Source organism: Ceratotherium simum, chromosome 4 (genome assembly GCF_057802395.1).
Source record: "Ceratotherium simum simum isolate JZ-2026a chromosome 4, ASM5780239v1, whole genome shotgun sequence".
Classification (NCBI taxonomy): Eukaryota; Metazoa; Chordata; class Mammalia; order Perissodactyla; family Rhinocerotidae; genus Ceratotherium; species Ceratotherium simum.
Window position 1 is genome coordinate 35,668,054 of NC_141903.1, and position 22,472 is coordinate 35,690,525.

The 22,472-nt window shown below is 48.6% G+C and overlaps 1 protein-coding gene and 1 long non-coding RNA gene across 3 annotated transcripts; one reads left to right on the forward strand and one right to left on the reverse strand.

The window, feature by feature from the left end:
* Positions 1–7,999: 7,999 nt before the first annotated feature.
* Positions 8,000–21,724, reverse strand: SLC4A9 (solute carrier family 4 member 9). 2 transcript variants are annotated; one of them, XM_087429701.1, is made up of 21 exons: positions 21,376–21,724; positions 20,868–21,028; positions 20,483–20,593; positions 19,984–20,039; positions 19,689–19,846; positions 19,337–19,424; positions 18,817–18,971; positions 18,476–18,592; positions 18,147–18,321; positions 17,840–17,973; positions 17,405–17,667; positions 16,207–16,265; positions 15,797–15,985; positions 15,569–15,682; positions 14,164–14,325; positions 13,842–14,020; positions 12,773–12,845; positions 11,250–11,318; positions 10,820–10,993; positions 9,831–9,986; positions 8,000–9,451 (listed from the first exon to the last, which is right to left on the reverse strand). In XM_087429701.1, exons 1-21 carry the CDS (start codon positions 21,591–21,593, stop codon positions 9,398–9,400), a joined length of 2,865 nt encoding a protein of 954 aa, XP_087285827.1. In that variant the 5' UTR covers positions 21,594–21,724; the 3' UTR covers positions 8,000–9,397. The 2 variants fall into 2 exon arrangements, with proteins under 2 accessions (XP_087285827.1, XP_087285828.1); XM_087429702.1 differs by having other exon boundaries at positions 20,868–21,100; positions 21,376–21,606.
* On the forward strand, positions 17,169–18,860 carry LOC147917252 (uncharacterized). The gene is made up of 3 exons (XR_015551945.1): positions 17,169–17,288; positions 17,411–17,556; positions 18,177–18,860. It is a non-coding gene; the product is annotated as an uncharacterized LOC147917252 (long non-coding RNA).
* Positions 21,725–22,472: the final 748 nt, after the last annotated feature.

Consider the following 22,472-nt stretch of genomic DNA (forward strand, 5'->3'; position numbering starts at 1 on the left):
ACTCTGAGCTAACATCTGTTGCCAATCTTCCTCTTTTTTTTTTTTTTTTTTGTTTGCTTGAGGAAGATTAGCCCTGAGCTAACATCTTTGCCAGTCTTCCTCTATTTTGCATGTGGGTCACGGCCACAGCATGGCTTGACAAGTGGTGTAGGTCCATGCCAAGGAGCCGAACCCATGAACCTGGGCCACCAAAGCCCAACACACTGAACTTAACCACTATGCCACGGGGCCGGCCCCTCGTGTGTTTTTTAATTGGGTGATTTGTCTTTTTATATTGAGTTGCAGGAGTTCTTAATATATTCTACATACATGCCCCTTATCAGATATATGGTTGCAAATATTTTCTTCCATTCTGTGGATTGTCTTTTCACTTTCTAGATAGTGTCATTTGGAGCACAAAAGTTTTAAATTTTGATGATGTCCAATTTATTTTTTTATTTTGTTATTTGTGCTTTTGGTATCATATCTAAGAAATCATTGCAAAATCCAAAGTCATGAAGATTTACCCTATGTTTTTTCCTAAGGAAGTGGTGGTTTAGCTCTTAACTTACAGATTTTTGATCCATTTTGTGTTAATTTTTGCATATGATGTGAGGTAGGGGTCCAACTTCATTTTTTTGCATGTAGGTATCCAGTTTTCTCAACACCATTTGTTGAAAAGACTATTCTTTCACCATTGAATTGTCTGGGCACTCTTATCAAAAATTAATTGACCAGGGGCCGGCCTCGTGGCTTAGCGGTTAAGTGCCCACGCTCCACTGCTGGCGGCCTGGGTTCGGATCCTGGGCGCGCACCAATGCACAGCTTCTCTGGCTGTGCTGAGGCCGCGTCCCACATACAGCAACTAGAAGGATGTGCAGCTATGACGTACAACTGTCTACTGGGGCTTTGGGGGAAAAAATAAATAAATAAAATTAAAAAAAAAATTTTAATTGACCATAAGTGTGGGGGTTTGTTTCTGGACTGTCAATTCTCTATGTCTTTGCTTATGCTGGTACCACATTGTCTTGATTACTGTAGCTTGTAAGTAAGTTTTGAAATTGGAAAGTCTGAGTCCTCCAACTTGGTTCTTCATTTTCAAGATTGTTTTAGCTATTCTGGGTTGGCCCAAACTATCCTTATCCCAAGGGATAAGGCCTCACCCACACTGCCTTTTCCAAAGTTTCCATTATGGTAGTCTACAACCCTATTCCTCATCCTCTCCAACCTCATCTTGCAGTGTTCTCTCCCTCACTCCTCCACTCTAGCTGTATGGGCCTTCTCTCAGTTTCTCTAACATTCTGAAGACCTTCCTGCCTGAGGGCCTTTGCAGTGATATTCCCTTTGCCAAAAATGCTTCCCCTCCTCTCCCTCCTCCCTATTCCCAAGGCTGACTTCTTTTTGTCATTCACATCTCTGCTCAAATGTTATCTTCTCAGAGCCGCCCTCACTAACCCCCAATCTAAAGTAGTCACCCACCAAACCCTCTGTCTTTATCACATTAACTTGTATTCTTGCATTTATCACTGTATGAAAGTCTTAGGTATATATGGTTATACTTATTTATTTTCTGTCTCCCCCTACTAGAATGGAAACTCCAAGAGAGCAGAGATCTTGTCTTATTTAACACTGAATTCCTACACATAGAACACTGCCTTGCATATAATAGATATTTAATACATATTTGTTGAATGAATGAATGAATGAATTGATTGATTGATCAAGCTCTGGACAGCCCCTATAGTGGGATTCACCACCAGGAAGAGAAGTGAGAAACAGTAAACTGGCCCTCAAACCAGGATTACTTTTCTTGTACTCACCTTATTCTCCCATTTTGCAACAGTCAGCAATTCCTCCCTCCTTTTATTCACAGGTTTCCCCCAAATCCTCCTCCTAACATCTGTCTACATTTGAGAAGTAGACACAGACACATTCTTGCCTCCCCCAATCTGTGCGCTGGACTGCTCTCAGGAAAAATGACCAAAGATATCTCTGATCATAGTACACATGGATAAGTGCCCACTCAGGTCCATTTGCAAAGACAAAAATCTAGAGTGCTGGGAAGCATGAGGCACTGGACAAGGGGACAGAAGAACACACAACTAAGAAGACAAGAAACCGGAACCTCAGGGAGAATCAGAACCTCAGGCAGAGAGTCCAGGAATTCACATTATAACAACCTTTGATTCTAATGCCCACAAAAGTTTGAGAACCATTCTCCCACAGCTGCAGACTGGAGAGGAGAAGACCTAAATTACTGATATAGAGAGATTTTCCCTGGGGCTTGGGAGGCTCTAATAACCCTCTAAACAGCCCTGGGTCTTTCATCTAAAGATCTTAAAGAATGTTATAGGCAGTGTTATAGGCGTTAACCCTTGCAGCACCCAGAATCCAGGCTCTTGGCCCCATTTTACTGACAGGAAACTGAAGCCCATGGGTTAGAGCCAGGAAAGGAATATCTCAGGCTCATATGGCCTAGACTGAGCAAGCTGAAGGCTAAGTTTGAAACCAGTACTGAACTCAAAATCTTTCCCTTATACCAGTGGTTCCCAATCTGGGGACTGTAAAGCATTTAAATTCATGTGTGTGTTTACCACGCCTTGACTGCAGGCAGATGATAATTTGGCTGGTTCCTTGTCACTCAGGTCTCAGTTTAAAGGTCACCTCCTCAGAGACCCTCCCTGAACATCCATCTTAAGTAATGTCTTCTCCCAATCCCTATCATATTACCTTGTTTGATTTTCTTCAGAGTACTTGCCATTATCTGAGATGATCTTATTTTTTGTTTGTTACTTCTCTCCTTGACTATAATGTAAACTCCATGAAGTCAGAAACCTTATCTGATAGTACATTGATGATGTTCAGTAAGTATTTGTTGACTGTTTAAATAAGTAAGTCTAAATGAAAATGTTTTCAACAATATGTAGATGCTGTTGAAATGAGTAAAATATACAATTATCTAAATTTATTTTTTATTTTTTTAAAGATTTTATTTATTTTATTTTTTCCCCCCAAAGCCCCAGTAGATAGTTGTATGTCATAGCTGCACATCCTTCCAGTTGCTGTATGTGGGACACGGCCTCAGCATGGCCAGAGAAGCGGTGCGTCGGTGCGCGCCCGGGATCCGAACCCCGGGCCGCCAGCAGCGGAGCGCGTGCACTTAACCGCTAAGCCACGGGGCCGGCCCTTCAATTATCTAAATTTAAATGATACTTTTCATATATATTTCTCTCAATCAATAGATCCTTAGACTGTAATGTTAGGATTCTTCTTTACAACATTAAAAAGAGCCATCAGAATTTCCATTTTTGGGGCCAGCCCCATGGCATAGTGGTTAAGTGCACGTGCTCCGCTGCTGGCGGCTGGGGTTCGGATCCCAAGCGCTCACCAATGCACCGCTTCTCAGGCCATGCTGTGGCGGCGTCCCATATAAAGTGGAGGAAGATGGGCACAGATGTTAGCCCAGGGCCAGTCTTCCTCAGTAAAAAGAGGAGGATTGGCATGGATGTTAGCTCAGGGCTGATCTTCCTCCCAAAAAAAAAAAAAGAATTTCCATTTCTGGCATCGTATGGATTAAAATTTCTAAACAGCCTCCCTAACTAAAACAACTAAAATCCTAGGTTAAATATAATTCTTAACTTTAAAATTCATAGATGAGGGCCCGCCCTGTGGCTTAGCGGGTAAGTGTGCGTGCTCCGCTACTGGCGGCCCGGGTTCGGATCCCGGGCGCACACTGACGCACCGTTTCTCCAGCCATGCTGAGGCGGCATCCCACATACAGCAACTAGAAGGATGTGCAACTATGACATACAACTATCTACTGGGGCTTTGGGGAAAAAAAAGAAAGGAGGAGGATTGGCAATAGACGTTAGCTCAGGACTGGTCTTCCTCAGCAAAAAGAGGAGGATTGGCATGGATGTTAGCTGAGGGCTGATCTTCCTCACCAATAAATAAATAAATAAATAAATAAATAAATAAATAAAATTCATAGATGAACTGGCACAAAAGTAATGAGTTAGAATGACCCCAAAACAAACTGTAACCAGAAACACACCTCCTGGAAACATTTTCTTTACTTTACGAATGAAATGCTCTCCTGGTTTTGCACCCACATCACTGGCCACTCCTCAGGGTCCTCTTTTCCTGGATCCTCCTCAACCTCCTACCTCTTAACAGTGGACTGTTCCAAGATTTGGTCCTTGGATCTCTTCTCTAACTACATCCACTCCCTTGGCAATCTTATTTAGTCTGTTTTAAATATTATTTATACATTAATAAACTTACAAATTTTTTTCTCTGACTGAAACCTCCCCCCTGAGCTTCAGATTTGTGTGTCCAACTGCCTGTTTTCTCATCTCTACTTGATTATCTAAAAGGCATCATACTGGTCCAGCCCCGTTGGCCTAATGGTTAAGTTCAGGGTGCTCCACTTATGCAGCCCGGGTTCATTCAGTTCCTGGGCGTGGACCTATACCACTCGCCTGTCAGTGGCTATGCTGTGAAAAAGAGGAAGATTGGCAGCGGATGTTAGCTCAGGGTGAATTTTCCTCAGCAACAGAAAAAAAGGCATCATACTTAAAATGCCCAAATATAAACTTAGTCAATGGCAATTCCATTCTTCCTGTTGCTTAGGCCAAAAACATTGGAGTCATCCTTGCCTTCTCTTTTTCTCATGTCCCAAATGAGTAGAGTGAGGAAAACAGAAAAGAAAAAGAAAAGACAAAAATGACTCAATCAATCCAAAATAAGGTGAGAAAAGGGAAAAGAAAAAGAAAAACAGAACAATAGAAAACCAAATAAAACAAAACCAAATATATTAGTAATTACTCTAAATGTAAATGTACTGATTCCTCTAGCTAAAAGACAGATTATCAAATTGAATTTTAAAAAAAACAAAAACTAGGGTCGGCCTGGTGGCGCAAGCAGTTAAGTGCGCGCACTCTGCTGTGGCGGCCCGGGTTTGCAGGTTGGGAGCCCGGGCGCGCACCCACGCACTACTGGTCAAGCCATGCTGTGGTGGCGTCCCATATAAAGTAGAGGAAGATGAGCACGGATGTTAGCTCAGGGCCAATCTTCCTCGGCAAAAAAAAAAAGAGGAGGATTGGCATTGGATGTTAGCTCAGGGCTGATTTTCCTCACCAAAAAAAAAAAAAAACAACAAACTAATTCTGGCTATGTGCTAGATATAATAGATACACCTATAGCATAAAAACACAGAAAGACTAAAATTCAAAGAATGTAAATATATAATATAGGTAAGTTCTAACCAAAAGAAGGCTGATTTAACTATATTTCTAACAGACAAAATAACTTTTAAGCAGAAAGCATTACTAGTCACTACAAAATAAGACCATTACAAAATAGTAAAAGGATCAATTAATCAGGAAGATATAACAGTTCTAAACTAGAAAGCTCCAATAACACAGCTTTTAAAAATACATAAAAGCAAAAATTGACATATCTACAAAGAGATATTAACAAATTCATTATCATAGTATGTACATTACATACCTCCTCCAGTATCTGATAGATCAAACAGACCCTCAAAAAAGTCATGAAATATATAGAACATTTTGAACAGCACAATTAGTAGGCTGGCCTAATAGAAACAGATAGAAAATTACTCCCCAAAATTGGAGAATAAACATTCTTTTCAAGCACACATGGATCATTGACAAAAATTGCATACCTGCCATAAAGTTAGCCTCACAAATGTCTAAATGCAATTAAGTTAGCCTCACAAATGTCTAAATGCAATTAAGTTAGAAATCAGTTACAAAAAGATAATTAAGGGAAAAAAATATATGTTTGGATTTTTTTTTTTTTTTTGGTGAGGAAGATTGGCCCTAGGCTAACATCCGTGCCCATCTTCCTCTATTTTGTATGTGGGACACCGTCACAGCATGGCTTGATGAGCGGTGCGTCAGTCCGCTTCCAGGATCTGACAGGATCTGAACCTGCAAAACCCAGGCTGCCGAAGTGGAGCGCATGCACTTAACCGCTGCACCACTGGGCTGGCCCTGTTTGGAAAATTTTTAAATGCACTTCTCAACCACTCGCCTGTCAGTGGCCTCTTTGACTTGTAGTCAAAGAGGAAATCATAGTAGAAATTAGAAAATACTTAAAATAAATGGTAATGAGAATACTATATCAAAACTTGTGGAATGCAGCTAAAGTGGTACTTTGTTTTTTTTTAGTTGTTTTATTTTATTTTATTTATTTATTTATTTTGTGAGGAAGATCAGCCCTGAGCTAATATCCATGCCAATCTTCCTCTTTTTGCTGAGGAAGACCGGCCCTGAGATAACATCTATTGCCAATCCTCCTTTTTTTTTTTTCCCCTTTTCCTCCCCAAAGCCCCAGTAGATAGTTGTTATGTCATAGTTGCACATCCTTCTAGTTACTATATATGGGATGCCACCTCAGCGTGGCCGGACAAGCGGCGCATCGGTGCACGCCCGGGAGTAGCGGACCACGCACACTTAACTGCTAAGCCACAGGACCAGCCCCTAAAGTGGTACTTTGAAGGAATTCTACAGCAGTAGTACTTACATCAGGAAATAACTAAGGCTCAAAATAATGAGCTAAGAAGTTAGAAAGATAACAGAATAAATCTAAAGAAATGGAAGGAAATAATAAATAGTAGAAATTAATAAAGTAGGAAAACATTCAATAGAGAAGATCAACAAAGCCAGAAGTTAGTTACTTGAAAAGACTAATAAAAAAGACTAACATCTGGCAAGAGTAACCAAGAACAAAAAGGAGAATACACAGTAATATTAAAAATGATAAGGGAACTATACTAAATGTGCTACATAGATTAAACAGATAAAGGTTATAATAACTTTATGCCAATAAATATAAAAACTTACTTAGTTAAAATGAATAGATTCCTAGAAAAATACAATTCACCAAAACTGGCTAAAGAAGAAATAAAGAACCTGAAAACTTGAACATAAAATTGCTCTAAAAAATAAAAACAGTCTTTAATTTAAACAAAAAATTCCTATAACCATTAAAGAATTTGAATCAACTTAAATTTTCCACAAAGGAAGCAGGAGGTCCAGATGGCTTCATTAGTGAATTCTTTGAGTCAACAGAAAAATGGGTGATTGAACTGTGGTAGAGTCATACAATGGAGTGCTACACAGCCATGAAAATGAACTAACTCCAGTTGCATGCACCCACATGATTGATTCTCAAAAGAATGTTGAGTGAAAGAAGCAGTCACAGAAGAATTCATACACTATGATTCCATTTATATAATGCTCAAAAATAGGGAAAATAATAAATACATAAAGATACATAAATAGATGTTAAAACCATAAAGAAAAGCAAAAAAATAATTACCGTAAAATTTATATCTTGTTTGCCTGGAACTGGGGATGCATTCTGGGAGGAATATACAGAGGAGCTTCTGAGGTACTAGAAATATCCTATTTTTTAACCTGAGTGTTGGATACACAGGTGTTCTTTTCATTGTTACTCTTTATTTCCACTCTTTAATTCCACTCCTAGGTATATACTCTGGAGAAATTCTTGCACTTGCAGAAACATTTTATATACTCTTTTGTATATCTGATATCTTTTTCAATTTACAAGGTTATTTATTCTACGCAGATGACAAAAAGAATGAGGTAAATATGTATATACTGACATGAGGAAAATATTCAATGTATATTAAGTGACAAGCATGTTGTAGAACTCAACAGTGTAATCCCATTTTAATAAAAATATTAATGTATCCTTTGAAATAAATCTGACCAATATACAATGTGAACACTTTATCTCTGGGATGGTTTTCATTTCAAAATTATACATTTCTGTAGTGTTTCAATATTTTGCAGTAATCTCATTTACTTTTGTAAATACAATACAATAAAGATTATTTTTATGTGTAAAAAACTGTTTCAAATGGAGGAATACTTATTCTGGAAAGAGAGACTTTTTCTCCCTTTTGCAAGCCAAAAAGAGTTCCCTGATGACACCACCCCCCCACCCCAATTCTGTAAAAGAGAATTTGTGAGGACAGAAAGTTCAAAATGAGAAGGGCTTCTGGTCTCAGGTCTCTTTAATGGGGCAGAGAGTGAACGGGGCCTGGTCAGTCCCTCTGGCTTACTAGCCTTTCCTAACCACAAAGCAGACCTACTTGTTCCCTGCCACTCTCCACCCCCGGCTCAAGAGGGTGACTGAGGTCTTGGCCAGCTGCCTTCCAGTCTTGCCCCATTGTTCCAGGTTCCCAGCCGACTGAGCATCTGACAGTTAAGCCAAAGGCCAACAATGTCCTGACTTCCTGAGTAAACACCTGTGAACTGAGAGAAGACACAGTGGGGTCAGAGCAAGTGCTCAGAGACACAGTAGGGCAAAGAACAGAGCAAAGCAGTGATAGGGGATAAGGAAAGCCCTGGAGATCTTGTTCTGGGCTAGCCTGTGAATCGCCCTTTCTCTTTCTAGCCTCTAGAATTTTCCATTGCAAGTGTTGGAGGCTCTTGGGCTCTTGGGCTTGGAGAGGCATGGAGAGGAGGGTGTTCTGTGGCCCAAAAGAGAGTTCATCTTATCAAGGGGGAAAAATTCCAGGGTTTTGTACATGCTGTGCCCTCTGCCTGGAACATTTTCCCTCCACCTTGTCCTAGCTAGCTTCTATTCATTCTTCAGATTTCAAATTGTGGATCACTTCCTCTTGGAAGCCTTTCCCAACTCCTACCACCCCACCTTTACCACCCTCCAAGGAGGGCTTAGAGGCCTCTCTGCTCCCATAGCCTGTGCTTCCCTTAGCCAGCACTATCCCACTCTAACAGTGGCCTGTTTGTCTTTCCCACTAGAATTTTAACTTCCTGAGATCAGCAACTATGATTGTCTTACCACTGTCTCTCTACTACCTAGATACTCCATAAGTCCTCAGAAAATGTTCTGATAAATGGATGAGTAAAATGAAGGAATGGCAGAGGGCAAGTGACAGAGAATCCTGGCACTTGTCTGGAGTGTGGTTCTCAGCAGCCTAGGGGAGGAGCCTCCAAAGCAAAGGAAAGCAGGAGGGAGCTTTACCCTCCCTTTCTCTGCTCCCTCCTCCTTCCCATTCCTTTCTCATCGCACCCTTCCCTTCCCCACCTCCCATTTCCACATCCAGTTTGGTGTGAGCTTGAGCTCCCTCTACCGGCCAGACTTCAGTGCCGCAGGGAGCCAAGCCCAGGTACACTTGCTTGTTTCCTTTTTCCCTCTGGAGACACCTTACTACCCCCTCCCCCACTCTAAGGTTCCTGAGGGACTGGAGCATAAAGAGAAAACAGGGCTGGTCAACACACCGGGAGGTTTCCAAGATCTGAGCTGACCTCCCTTCCTCGATGCCTGGGGCACTTCCCTCACACCCTCACCTCATGCTGTGTTTCCTGGAGTCTCCACCCTCAGACTCCTACTCCAGCTAATTCACAGAGATGTTGATTTCTGGAGCCTTCGGCTGATACATCAGCTCCGACTGTGAACGGAGATCCCAAGATGATTTGGGAATAGACATAGACGGAAAGACAAAGAGAGAAAGGGACCCAGAGAGTGAAAGGATATTAACCCACATTGAGACCAAGACAAAGATCAGGGTTGAGAAAGACAGCCCATTAGAGCTGTGTCCCCAGCCCTTTCCACCCCCATGGGCTCATAAACCAGGGCCCCTGCCCTATGAAGAAAGATTTCCCTCACTCCTTCAGTGTGCCCATGTCAATACGGAGCTGAGGGGAGTGATTGTGTTGATCAGATCTTCAGGCTTAATGGAGATATTAGACTTTAGGGACAACTCCTGGACAAGAGTGCTCTCCCCAGCCCTGCCCCCTTCTCCTGAGAGAGCCCCTCCTGGAGCTCACATCTTCACTGTCGCTTCTGCTGAATGAGTACTCTGGCTCCAGCCCCTTCTCAGGGATGTTCCTCTCCTTCTCGGGCATCAGCTCATCCAGCCAGAGGAGTTCTTGTGGTGAGAAGACCCACTCCAGTGTCTTTCGCACCCCCACGAGGCCCAGCAACTGCAGGGACAGAAACAAAGGCCAGGGTTGTCAGCAACAGCAGTAGGAACATTAACAAGAGTAACATTTGAGGGCCGGCCTCGTGGCTTAGTGGTTAAGTGCGTGTGCTCCGCTGCTGGCGGCCTGGGTTCAGATCCTGGGCACACACTGACGCACTGCTTCTCCGGCCATTCTGAAGCCGCGTCCCACATGCAGCAACTAGAAGGATGTGCAGCTATGACATACAACTATCTACTGGGGCTTTGGGTGGGTGGGGGGGTAAATAAATAAATAAATCTTTAAAAAAAATAGAGTAACATTTGAGCACTTCTTATGTGCGAGGCATTGTGTATTATTTCACTGAATCCAACACATTCCTATGAAGTGGATATAATAATTATCCCCATTGTACAGAGAAGGAAACTGAGGCCCTGAGAGTATAGTAACTTCTCAGAGGTCACACAGCTGGGATGTGGTAACCAGATTTGTCCTACTGCAAAGCCCATGGCTCTTAACTTTCTCAGTGAATAAGAACAAGGCCAGAAGCTACCTATGTTATTACCTCACTGAACAACAAAAGTACCAGCATTGCCTCTCCCAGGGCCTCAGTTTTCAGGGCTTTATGATACTACCTGTAGTTAATCAGCCCAAAGAGGGTGGGAAAGGAGTTGAATCAGGTATCCCAGGACTAACCCATCTGTAAGCATCCCTCTTTGACCCTCTTTCTCTGTCCTAGGATTTCCAACCAGGCAGAGCCAGGGCAAGTGAGACAGGGGAGAGTCTTCTTCTTGTGGAGGCCTTGGCCACTCCCTGTGGCTCAGAGTCTCCCAGGACACCACCCAACCCTGAATCACCATGAGGGGGAAGATGATGGCTGCAGGGGTAGACTTGATTATCCAGAGCAGACCCAGGCAGGCAAGCTGGATGGCTGTGAAGAGGTGGACCCTGTTCAGAGGCACATGCCGCAAGAGAAGGAGGTCTGGCTGGTATTTTGCTGGCATCAATAGTAGCTGCACCCTCTTCATGAACTGGGGGAACAAGAGGAGGAAAGCAGGGTACTCAGCTAGCCTGGAGGGTGTCACCGTTAGCTATCCAAGCCCAGCACAGGGTGTGGTCAGAAGATTCCCCTTGGCCCCTCTGCATCCAGAGCATGGCAGCAGAGTCCCTGTGCCCAGTAGAGGCAGGAAAAGAGGATAGAGGGGAATTGGCAAGTGTAGGTAGGAGGTACCAGCAGGAAAGAAAAGGAGGAGGAATGGGGTTGCTTGGCAATTTTAACGGGCTCACCTGTATGCTGCTAATTGCTGCGACCCCCATGTACAGGAAGATGCCATAGAGCACGGGCATCGGGATGAACTGGTAGAAAGAAGTGGAGAGCTGGCAAAGGAGTTCACCTCTGCCAGCTGCCCAGACACCCCCCTCAGGCTCAACCCTAGCCTCCAGCATCCAGCATCTAAGCCTACCCAAGGTCTTTCCATTCCTTTCTCACTTTGCATGCCTGATCTCATTGAATCTCCACATCAACCAGATGAGGTAAATTATACAAGTGTCTTCATTTTACAGGCGGGGACATTGGATTTCAGAAAAACTAAGTAATTTGCCCGTTACCTGACCTACCTCTCCAATCCTATCTATCACATTCCTCTCTGCTGTCTCTATTCCTGCTACACTGCCCTCCTTTCCTTCCCCCAACATGCTGAAGTTTGTTTCTACTCCTCGCAAGGCCTTTTGCTTTGTTGTTCCCTCCACCTAAAATGCTCTTCCTTGACTTCCTTCTCACTACTCATGCTTCTCACTACTCATCTCATCACACCCAGAAAGGTCTTCCCTGACACTCCAATCTAAAGTAGGCCCCTGGTGCTCTTAACCACCTTACCTTCTTTTATTTTTCATGAAGTTACCACGATCTGAAATTATCCTATTTTATTGTTTTAATTTTTTTTTTTATGTCTCCTCTCACCAGACTGCAGGGAGTGAATGATCTCTTTTGATCACCACTATGTCCCCAGTCCCTGGAACAGTGCTTGGCATATGGTTTATGCTCAGTAAATATCTGCTGAATGAGAGTCGCCTAGTTAGTAAGTGGCTGATCAGGTCCATCTGGCTCTTTCAACTACTCCACTCTCACCCAGCTGCTGTGACCTCTCCCTCCCCTAACCTCTTGTCCTCCTGCCAGTGACTCTTGTGTGCCATTCTCCACACCCTCCTTGACTGCTCAGCTGTCTTGGCTTATTGAACCTTTCTGCTACGACTTGTTAATTTTTGTTCATGTGTGTGTGTTGCTGACAGGGGCTTGGTTCCAGATTCCTTTTCAATACTCCTGCCCTCCCCACCCCTTCTCCCTGGTGCCCAGCAGAGCCCTGCACACAACAGGTGTTCTCTAAACATCTGGTGAGGGAGAAGTGAAGAGTTTTGCCTCAGAGATTTTCTGGGCTGTGATGATCACACTCTTAGTCCAAGGCTTGTTGGGAGGCTGGGGCAAAGGTAGCACTTGGCCCCTAGGGGATGGTGGTGGGCCCACACCCCGCTCCACTGGGTAGAAAACCCACTGGATAAGAGTTTGGGTTCTCAGATCTGAAAAGCTAGCTCTCTTGGTGGTCTCTCCTAAGCTACTTAACCTCTTTCCCCTTGAGCTTCCTCATTTGTAAAGTACGTATGCCTCTCAGGGTTAATGTGAGGATTAAATGAGACTGAGTATGGAGAAAACAGGGTGCCTGGGGTTGCAGTAAGTGTTCAGTCAGTGTCAGTTCTTGCCATGTTTATTATTATTACCACCCTACCCCTGACACCAGCCTGTCTAATAAAGGTACCTTGAGAACAGGTGCCAGGAAGATGGAGATTCCTGTGAGGATGAACACCACCAGGCCTGTCAGCCTCTGCTCCCTGTGAGGAGAGGGAGGAGTTAGCCAGGGTCTGGGAGAGCCCCTGGGGATCCAGGCTGCAGACACTGGCCAGACCCCACTACTGAACCTGGCAGGAGGGAAGTGGAGGGATCCCCCAGCAGTCACAGGCAGGGAGGGGGCCTTAGCTTGGTGTGAAAAATTGGTAGAGAGGAGAGGATAGGGTACTTCAATAGGGGGGTCCCAAACCTCTCTATCAGCTCAGGCTCATAGTTGCCTTTTTTAAAATTTTTTATTTCTTTTTTCTTTTTTTATTTTTTTTGTGAGGAAGATCAGCCCTGAGCTAACATCCAATGCCAATCCTCTTCTTTTTTTGCCAAGGATGATTGGCCCTGGGCTAACATCTATGCCCATCTGTCTCTACTTTTATATGGGACGCCACCACAGCATGGCTTGACAAGCGGTGCGTTGGTGCGTGCCCAGGATCTGAACCTGTGAACCCTGGGCTGCCAAAGCAGAGCGCCTGCACTTAACCGCTGCGCCACTGGGCCGGCCCCTTAAATTTTTTATTTTGATGGAAAATTAGCAATTCTTACACTGCCATAAAGACTTTCATTTCACAATTTACCAGATTGATTTCACAAACTTTCGGGAGTTAGATTATGTGTCCAACAGTTACAAAATTGTTTTTGTGATGGTTACTTTGTAACATCAATGAGGTGCTACTACATCAAGCGGGGATTATTAGGTGGCAGCTCACCCTCGCTCAGCCCTGGCTGCCTCCACCCTCACATAGATGATGTTCCTCTTGAGGGCCCTCCCAGTGCCATGGCAGAGGGAGGAGAGGAGAAGATCTGACACACACATCTCAGAGCCCAGAACCCACCCATTCACCCCACTGCAGTGCTCATGGGGCAGTGAGGGAGCCCACCAGAGTCACCAGCTTAGAATTTAAGCTGCCCAAATAACTCTGCCTTCTACCCCCCTACCCCACCTTGCTGCCCACCTCTCACTCCAGCCTCCTGAATACTGGCCTCACCTGATGCCCAGGAAGCTGGGGGGCTCCCCTGGGGCACAAGCTCTGCTCTCTCTCCGAAGACTGTCCATGTGGGCCAGGGAGATGACAGTGGCTGAGACATACCAGGGCAGCCCAAGCACTGATGTGAGCAGCATCAGCACAGCCACACAGAAGAGGTCCAGGTGGAAGCCAGCTCCCTTCTACAGGTAGTGGGGCAGTGAGGATGAAGCTAGCCCAAGCCTGGGCCCTCTGTCCTCTGGGGTGGGAAAGGGGGAGCCAGTACCCTACCCTGAGGCTTCTGTCCCTTGGTCTAGGGGCCTAGGTCTTACCCGGCAGGACTTACCCGCAGTCTATATTCGGCCCGGTTGAGGATGACCGCTGTGATCTGCTGGTCCATGAAGATGAGGATTGAAAGCAGCAGGGCAGGCAGGGCAGCTGCCACACTCAGCCACCAGGGGTTGGCTCCAAAAGGTGACACCAACCAGCCACGCCCAGGGAGTGTGGGCTGGGGGAGGGTGTTCCATGGACATGTTGGAAAGGGTCTCCAAGAGCACCTCACCTGCACCCCCAGCCTTGGCATTCTTCCACAACCCCTGCTACCCAGCCCCCAACTACTCCCACCTCCCACTCTAAGACCCTGGAGGCTAGGTGGGAGCTAAGTGGGAGCAGTGCGTGTGCATGTGCACAGCTGAGTCAAAGTATCCCAGTGCTTTAAAAGAGGGCAGAAGGAGGGGCACCACCCTGGGGGTTGGGCTGGAGCCAGGGGCTCTGGACTTCAGTTCTCTGGGTTCCCCCCACCCCTTCCAGAGGGGGAAGTGGTGGATAAAGCCTGCCCACACTTCTTGGTGCATAGAGCCCTCCTTCCTAGGAACCCCACCACCACCATCCGGGGTGGGGCAACTCAGGCTCAGACCTGCCTTGATCTGGGGCAGGGGCAGGGCTGGGTGTGTCTGCGTCTGCTCTGATTACAGGCGTCTGTGTGGGGGAGGGGACCCCCGTTGCTGTCTGGGTTCTGAGCCCCTGAGGCTGTCCCAGTTGGAGTCCCCTGCTCTCTTGTCCTGGGGGGAAACCGGAGGGGAGGTCTCCAAAGGCACAGGCCAAGTCTAAATGCTAAGTCAGTGCTAAGCCTTGTCCTGTGCACTGTCATGTCCCGGAGAGGGGGCTCCAGCTTTATGGGATCAGAGCAGGCAACCGGGGGTACAGAGAAGAGAGTGTGAAATAGTGTAGTGGGTGGGGCCAGGCCAAGGGTGGGGAGAATGTACAGCAACAATAGTTAACATTTATTGAGGTCTTGGGATGTGCCAGTCCCAGTACTGTGGTAAATGATTTACACCATAATCTTCTGTGAACCTCGAAACAACCTACGAGGTAGGAACTATTGGTATTTATTATTTCCATTTTATAGATGAATAAGTTGAGGCTCAGAAATGTGGGTTAACTTGCCTAAGGTCACATGGCCAGGAAGTGGCAGAACTGGAACTCAAACCCAGGGCTGGCTGACCAGAACCCATCCTATTTACCCCTCACCTCTAATAGCTACCAACTATTCTGTGCTCACTATGTGTCTGGCGCAACACCTCATTAATCATCACAACAACTCTGTGAGGCTGTTATTATTACTATTTCTATTTTATGAGTGAGGATTCTTAAGTTTAGAAGAGGAGAAGTGTGGGATCCATGCATCTTCCTCCTCCAGGGTCCTGTCTGCTGGCCCTGCTTTCCCTCTGTCCTACACTCCCAGCTCTCACCTTGAACTCTCTGGGCACCATGAGCTTCGGCGTAGCTAGGCCCAGGAAGGCATCGAGGCCACAGCCCAGCAGGATGGCCAGGACTGAGGAGAAATCGCCAAGCACCTTGCGCACCTGGCCACACAGCGCACACTCAGTCAGGTTCAGGCCCGCCACCCTTTCCCATTTACAGACAGGGCCCAAGGCCAAGAGCCAGCCCTCTTCCACAGAAAGAGAGGTGACACTCACCACAGAGGGGAAAAAGCGGCTGGTCTTTACATACTTGAGGGCCGTGGCAAAGAGGAAGGAGGTAAGGAAGAGGAGGAGGGAGAAGAAGGCGATGTCCGGGACGGTATGACAGCTAGGGCCACGAGGGCGGCCTCCCCGCTGGGCACACTCGGGTGGGGGCAGCAAGGATGCATTGACCAGGCCTAGGTCCTGCATGGAGGGGTGGTCAGGGATGGAGTTATGGATGATGGAATATGGCGCCCACTGAGACACCAAGGGCCCAGGACAGGAGGTCTCCAGCCACAGCAAACGGCTGGGCCTCAGTGATGTCTGAGAGTTTCCCTAGCTGCAGGGCAGGAAGAGCCAGGAATCACTGACTTCTTGGGCCTCCACTCTTTCTTTCCCAGCCCCTCCCCAGAATAGGCCCTTACCACGCTTAAGATGTCATCTCTGTCTTTTAGTTTTGTCCTTGTCCACTGAGACTCATTTCCTGGGAAGCAAAGAAGAATACAGGTGTATACTCCTATCCTGGGAACCTTCTCCAGCCCCCCAGGAGCCTAATCTCACATGTCCAGCTGAATCAGAGAATTCTTAGTTCTTACTCATCTGTCTGCTGACTCCAATTGCTACCAAGTCTGTGCTCCTCAGGACATTGCCTCGTGCCGTCATCCTTTCAAATTCCCTACCTATCTGTATCCCGGTGCCCAGCACAGGACTGGCCAGAGCAGGTACCCAGCAAATGTCTGCTCAATAGATCAGCACATAAATCTGTGGGTTTCCACTATGGCCAGAACTGGTCTTGTTCATGTCTAGCAGAGAGTCTGGCACCCTTGAGAGGACACTTCTTCCCCAGTCCTGGTGTTTCCTTCCATGAGGAGGGATATGTACAAGTATAATACTCTGAGCTTCCCTCTACCTGATCAGTCACTCAGACCCAGGGGAAGAGCAGCAATTTATTTGATTGGTGAATTTGAGAGAAGAAGCTGGGCATGACTGGCCCTGCCTCTTCCTCTTCTCTCTCTCCTCTTATTTATTTATTTTTTGGTGAGGAGGGTTAGCCCTGAGCTAACATCTGTTGCCAATCTTCCTCTTTTTGCTGAGGAAGACTGATTGGCCCTGGGCTAACATCCGTGCCCATCTTCCTCTACTTTATATGTGGGACGCCTGCCACAGCATGACTTGATAAGTGGTGCGTAGGTCTGTGCCGGGTATCTGAACCTGCGAACCCTGGGCCACAGAAGCACAGCACGCGAACTTAACCACTACGCCACTGGGCCGGCTCCCATGCATGCATTTAGCTCTGCTCCTCTGAGGCAAGACAGTCCCTGTCCAGAGCAGCCGTGACTGGGTGGGTAAGTCTATCTAATTCGGGTTTCATCATTCGTTCACCCATAGATGTAACCATGTTCTTCTATCAGCATTGTCAGAAATAAGGATGATATTGCGCCTGCTCTGTTGACTGACTTCTCGATTAATTCAGAACCAGAGTGAGAAGAGTGGTGCTGGTTATCAGGTGAGTAAGTACTCAGCATTTTGCTGAACTTAACCAGTGGGAGACAGCAAGGGGACAACCCCTGCGCCTCCTGCATCCTCTCTCATCCTACCAAGCTCCCTATTTCTCTCACCCACCTCCAGGGTCTGGGAACTGGCAGAGGCAGCCATAGGTGAGAGAGCCAGGCCTCTGGATGGGATAGGCACGGGTCAAGCTCAGCATTTTGCCTACGGCATCGTAGATGAAGATGAGGCTGATGAGCGCACAGAAACCTTCCTCGGTGAAGCGGGTAAAGTAGCGCACCAGCACGCTGGCCTCTGTGGCCACCAGCACCAGGCAAAAGGTGGCCACCCAGATGCCCACCCACAGGCGGAAGGGCAGGTAGTCCAAGCTGTAATCTCTGGGGGGTGAGAGACAGGCAGGGCTTGGCAGTGGTGTTCTGTTCCCCACTTAACCCAAGTCAGGTGCCCCTGGAGCCAAACAAACAGTTCCCACCCTTCCCTTTTGATCCAGCGAGGGCCAGGCTGAGGGTGAGGCTATGAGGATCTGGTGAGGTGGGGGAGTTCTCCTACCTGCTGAAAGAGAAGAGCAGGCGTTCAAAGACCAGCACTGGCCCAGTGCTGCTGAGGATGGTGAGGGGCTGGCCTGCCATCAGGCAGAAGGCAGCTCCAGCCACTGCCGTGCCCAGGAAACTTTCCAGCACCCCCTAGCAGCGACAAGGGACCCTGTCAGCAAAGGACCCTGGTGTCCTCAGCACAGGAACCCAAGCTTCCAGGGAGCCTCCTCAGCCCACCCATAGTCCCCCGGGGAAGGGCAAAGGGCATGGCTGGTGGAATACCAAAGCTTGTGCCTGCCCCCCTCATGCCAACCCCCACCCACCTGAGCACCGTTGGTGGCTTCTCCCAGCAGACCTCCGAAAGTGATGGCGTTAGTGACGGTGGCCAGATAGATGTACAGCACGGCCGAGAAGCACTGAGGGTGCAGGGCGTCCAAGAAGTCGCTGGGGTACCACGAGGCCTTCCGGCGCACGTCCTGGACAAGGCCCCCAAACAGCCTCCCGCCCGTGGGTCGTCAGTGATCCAGGTTCCCACATCCCACGCCCCTATTCCCGCTACATTCCCTGTGGCCAGGTGACCCCCTCCCACAGTAAGCACACCTCGATACCCCTGTGACTCCTCCTACCCTGCTCCCAACCCAGGTCGCCTCACCTGCCCGTCCGCTGCAACTCCGGGCTGGGTGCGTGCAGCCGGTGGCTGTGCCTGTCCTCAGCCGGGGCCCTACGCCGACCAAAGGAGCCTCCGACCTCCCGCAGGTGCGAGGAGAGCCTGAGAACGGGAACCCAGGTTGGCTGAGGATCTCCAATCAGTCCGCGACTCGGCGCGGGAGTGCACGACGCCCTGCCCCCTGGCGGCTGCTCGTGCCTCTGCCGGCGGATTCCAAATCCAAAATAAGTCTCTGTCTCTTTCCTGGGATCCCCCCACTCCTCAACAGTGGAACTGGACCAAGGCCCGTGGGGAAGGATCTATATGGGACGATGACCCGCAGATACCTTTTGTGCTGAGAGGGCAGACATTTAGGCGGGGGAATCCGGGCTGTCGGGTCCCACCGACCTGGAGGGAGCACTGTCACCTCCTCTAGGAAGGCATCCAGGGCTGCCAGAAGGTCATGAAGGTTGCTGGCCCGACGAACTGACCACTGGAATTGCTGAGGATAAGTGCACAGAGGGGCAGTAAATGCAAATCTGGACCCGTGATGCGTTTTCGCAGTCTCAAAACTAGACACACCAAGTCACATAGGCAGACAAGTCATTCAAGCATTCATTCATCAACACATGCATTCAATGAGTATGTACTGGGTGCCTACTGGGTGCCAGCCCTGTACTAGGTAAGGGGCTACAGTGGTAGCAAGGAAACTTCAGTCCTCATGCTCACAGACACAAAGCCACACTCTGCCCATTTGCTGTACTGTCACACATATGGAGTCCACACACACTCACTGACATGAGCCTATGTATGTGCATGCATGCACACACGCACTCATGCACACACATACATGCCTGCCCAGCTCACCGGGTCACTGAGGAGGACAGCCACTGCCCGTCCCATCTCATGGTAGCCTCTTCCCAGTGCGGGGGGACCGAGGAGGAGGCAGAAAAATCTGAGGAAGGAACCAGGCCCCAGGGAGGGTCAGAGGCTGCTATCCCGTGGGGCAGCCCTGACCTCTGACCTCCCTACCAGCCCCTACACACACACTCACATGCACACCTACTTTGCAGCACTGACCACTACTCTCTCTCCAGACTACTGAGCACCATCCCCCACAAAACCCCAGAGAACTGGACCAGAGACCTCCCAATCCCCTCCCCGGTAAAAGCCCTTCTTCTGGGCTCCAGGATCCCTGACTCCCACTCAGCAGCCTCACCTGCTGGGGAGAGGCACCTCAGTAAGGGGCCCCAGCACTACTGGATCCCGCAGTCGCACAAAGGCACCCAGGGGCTGTGCCAGGAAGCCCAGCTCTCCTACCAGCACAGCTGCTGCCTCAGCCCCTGGAGGCAGCTTCTGTGTCAGGGGGTTCTGATGCTGGATGCGGGTTCAAGGAGACACAGAGGATAAGGGGTTATTTGGAGAGGGAGATGTTGACGGAGGAGTCTAGTGGAGGATGGGACCCTGTTAATCCCTGACCCCTTCCCAGCCCTGCCCAGGGACGGGCCACAAACCTGCTCCTTCAGTGGGGCTTCCTCATCATGAGAAGCCTCTCTTGGATGGGCAGACCCTTCAAAACAGGATTATGCAATGATGAAGAGCACAGACTTTGGGGGTGGACCCACCAGGGCTCCCTGACCAGCTTTGCCATTGACAAGCTGTGAAAACTGGAGCACACCCTTCCCCACTCTGAGCCTCAGTTTTCTCATCACTAAAATGGGGATAATTGTGGTGCTACCTCACAGGGTGGTTGTGAGGGTTAATTGAGATACTGAGTGTAAAGCTCCTGGTGCAGAGCCTCCCAAGAGTGTCCCTCCACAGAGCTCCCGCTGTTATGGTTCTAGCCCCTCCATTCTTCTCCCTCACCATTACCCCCGCTTCCTCTCGCCCTGGGGTTCTGGGTTGAGGTCTGAGCTGAGGCTAGGCCACTCCTGGTCTAGGAAGGTGCAGGGGAGATCTGGGACTCTCCCACCCCAGAGTTTTGGGTCCTGGGCCCAGGGAGGGGCTTCTCACCCCAACAAGGCCTGGTTCTTGTGGTCTGGATGAGGTGCTGGGGTCTCTGCAGCAACAAGGCCTGCAGCTGCTCTCCCAGCTCCTGGCTCAGCTCCACTCTGGTCACCTGCTCTGGAGAACAGAGTTGGGGCTCCAACCCTTTCCTGTCCCTGAACTCCTCCCCGCCCCTCTCCACCCAGGTCCCTTTCCCTTCTGGGAGTCTCAGGGAATACAGGGACCATGAACTTGCTCCCCTACTCTGCTTCTCCATCTCCCCCCTGTGACAAGGGTGGATAATCCCTTGGGTGGGGTAGGGTGGGCTCTGGAAAATTCCAAGACTTTGGGGGTATATCTTAGGGAAATGGCATGGCTTCCCAGGCCCACCCTGCAAAGGCTTCCAACATACCCACGAGCTCTAGGAGGCTCTGAGCTGGACAGTCCAGCAGGACAAGGCCCTCGGCCAATAGACTGCGGAGCTTATGGAGGCTGGGCAGTGCCAGGGTGGGCACGTGGGGGGCACTCCACCGGCCTGCACCCACCTCCAGCTTCTCCTCAAACATCACCCACCTGTAGTGGAGAGGGGTAGACAGCGTTATTGGGGACATCTCTCCCAGGTCCAGGAGTGGGGACACAGGAGAGCTAGGGAAGGTAGGGCAATGGTGGAGTCCTGGGCCCAGTTGTGCAGAGTGTGCCCCTCCCTGGGCAGTCACCCCTCATCTGGGATCTTGGGGAACTCAAAATTAGACTGCAGAGAAAGCTGAGCATCATGAAGGGTGAGGGCCTGAAATGGGGAACACAGAGAGGGACTCCTGATTGGAGGTGAGAATACCCGCCAGGAGGAGCTGGAGGTCATGGAGGAGGCCCCAGCTAGGGAAGAGGAAGGACCCCATAAAACTGGCCTGGGTCCCACTTACCTGCCTGTCTCTCTCCACTCCAGTGCCTGGGGCCAGCCCAGCAGTTCATTCAGCTGAATGAAGAGCAGAGGGTCCTTGGGTACCCCTAGTTCCCTGCTGTCTGTGTTTGAGGGGCCATCAGGGCTGGAACCAGAGCCAGAGCCACTGTCTACCTCTCCTACAGGCACATTTTCACAAGCATTGGAGATGTCAAACTCCTCCTGGCCTGGTAGCTTCATCTTGGTGAGGCTTGCACAGCCTCTTGGGGACCAGGCTAGTCCTAGGTTCTGAGGCCACAGGCCCTCTGGCAGGCTGCATTTATAGTGCACCCCCCATGCAGTACAACACAAACAGAGCGAGAGCCCTGCTGACTCCAGAGCCAACTGGCTCACCTCTGCCCCTGCTTGCTTTCCCCACCCCTCACTGGCCTGAGAGTGTTTGTAAGGCTAGCCTGAACTTTCCCAGGCTCTCCAGAAATGCTCAACCTGGGGCCAAAGTGTTGTGTGCATTTCCTGTGGGATCAGGTCTGACCCCACTGTGTTTTGTGTAAATAGACAGGAGTAAGCTGCTGGCCTGGGTCTGAGGACTGACACCCCCAGATTATGCTGCCCTCTACTCTGTATCAAATACAAACACCAAACAGCCAGAACTGTTTTGGGTATCACCAACACACCCTAAGGGCATCCATTTGGACAAACAGAGACCTAATAAATAACTAGGTCTATAGAAACCAGGCAGGGTAAGGGAGACAGCAGGCAGAGGCTCTGCCTGTTAAAAGGGCTAATGATGGAAAGTGGAGGCAGTTCATGGAGAACACAATGCCTGAGTCTTAAATTCCTTTGTCCGACAACACCTGGAAACTCCCCAATGTAGCTGTATCCTTGGGGTCTGCCCCTCTAATTCAGCCCACCAGTGAGGACAGAGGAGCCATCTAGGGTGTGTGTGTGAAGGAGTTCCTGGAGCTAAATGAGCAAAGGAGAATGTGATCTATTAGCAAGTCTTGTCTCTACCTTTGAAATATACCCAGCATCCAACTGCATCGCTCCACCTCCAACACTACTACCCTGATCCAAGCCACTATCATTCCTCACCTAAATTATGTCAGTAGCTTTCTAATC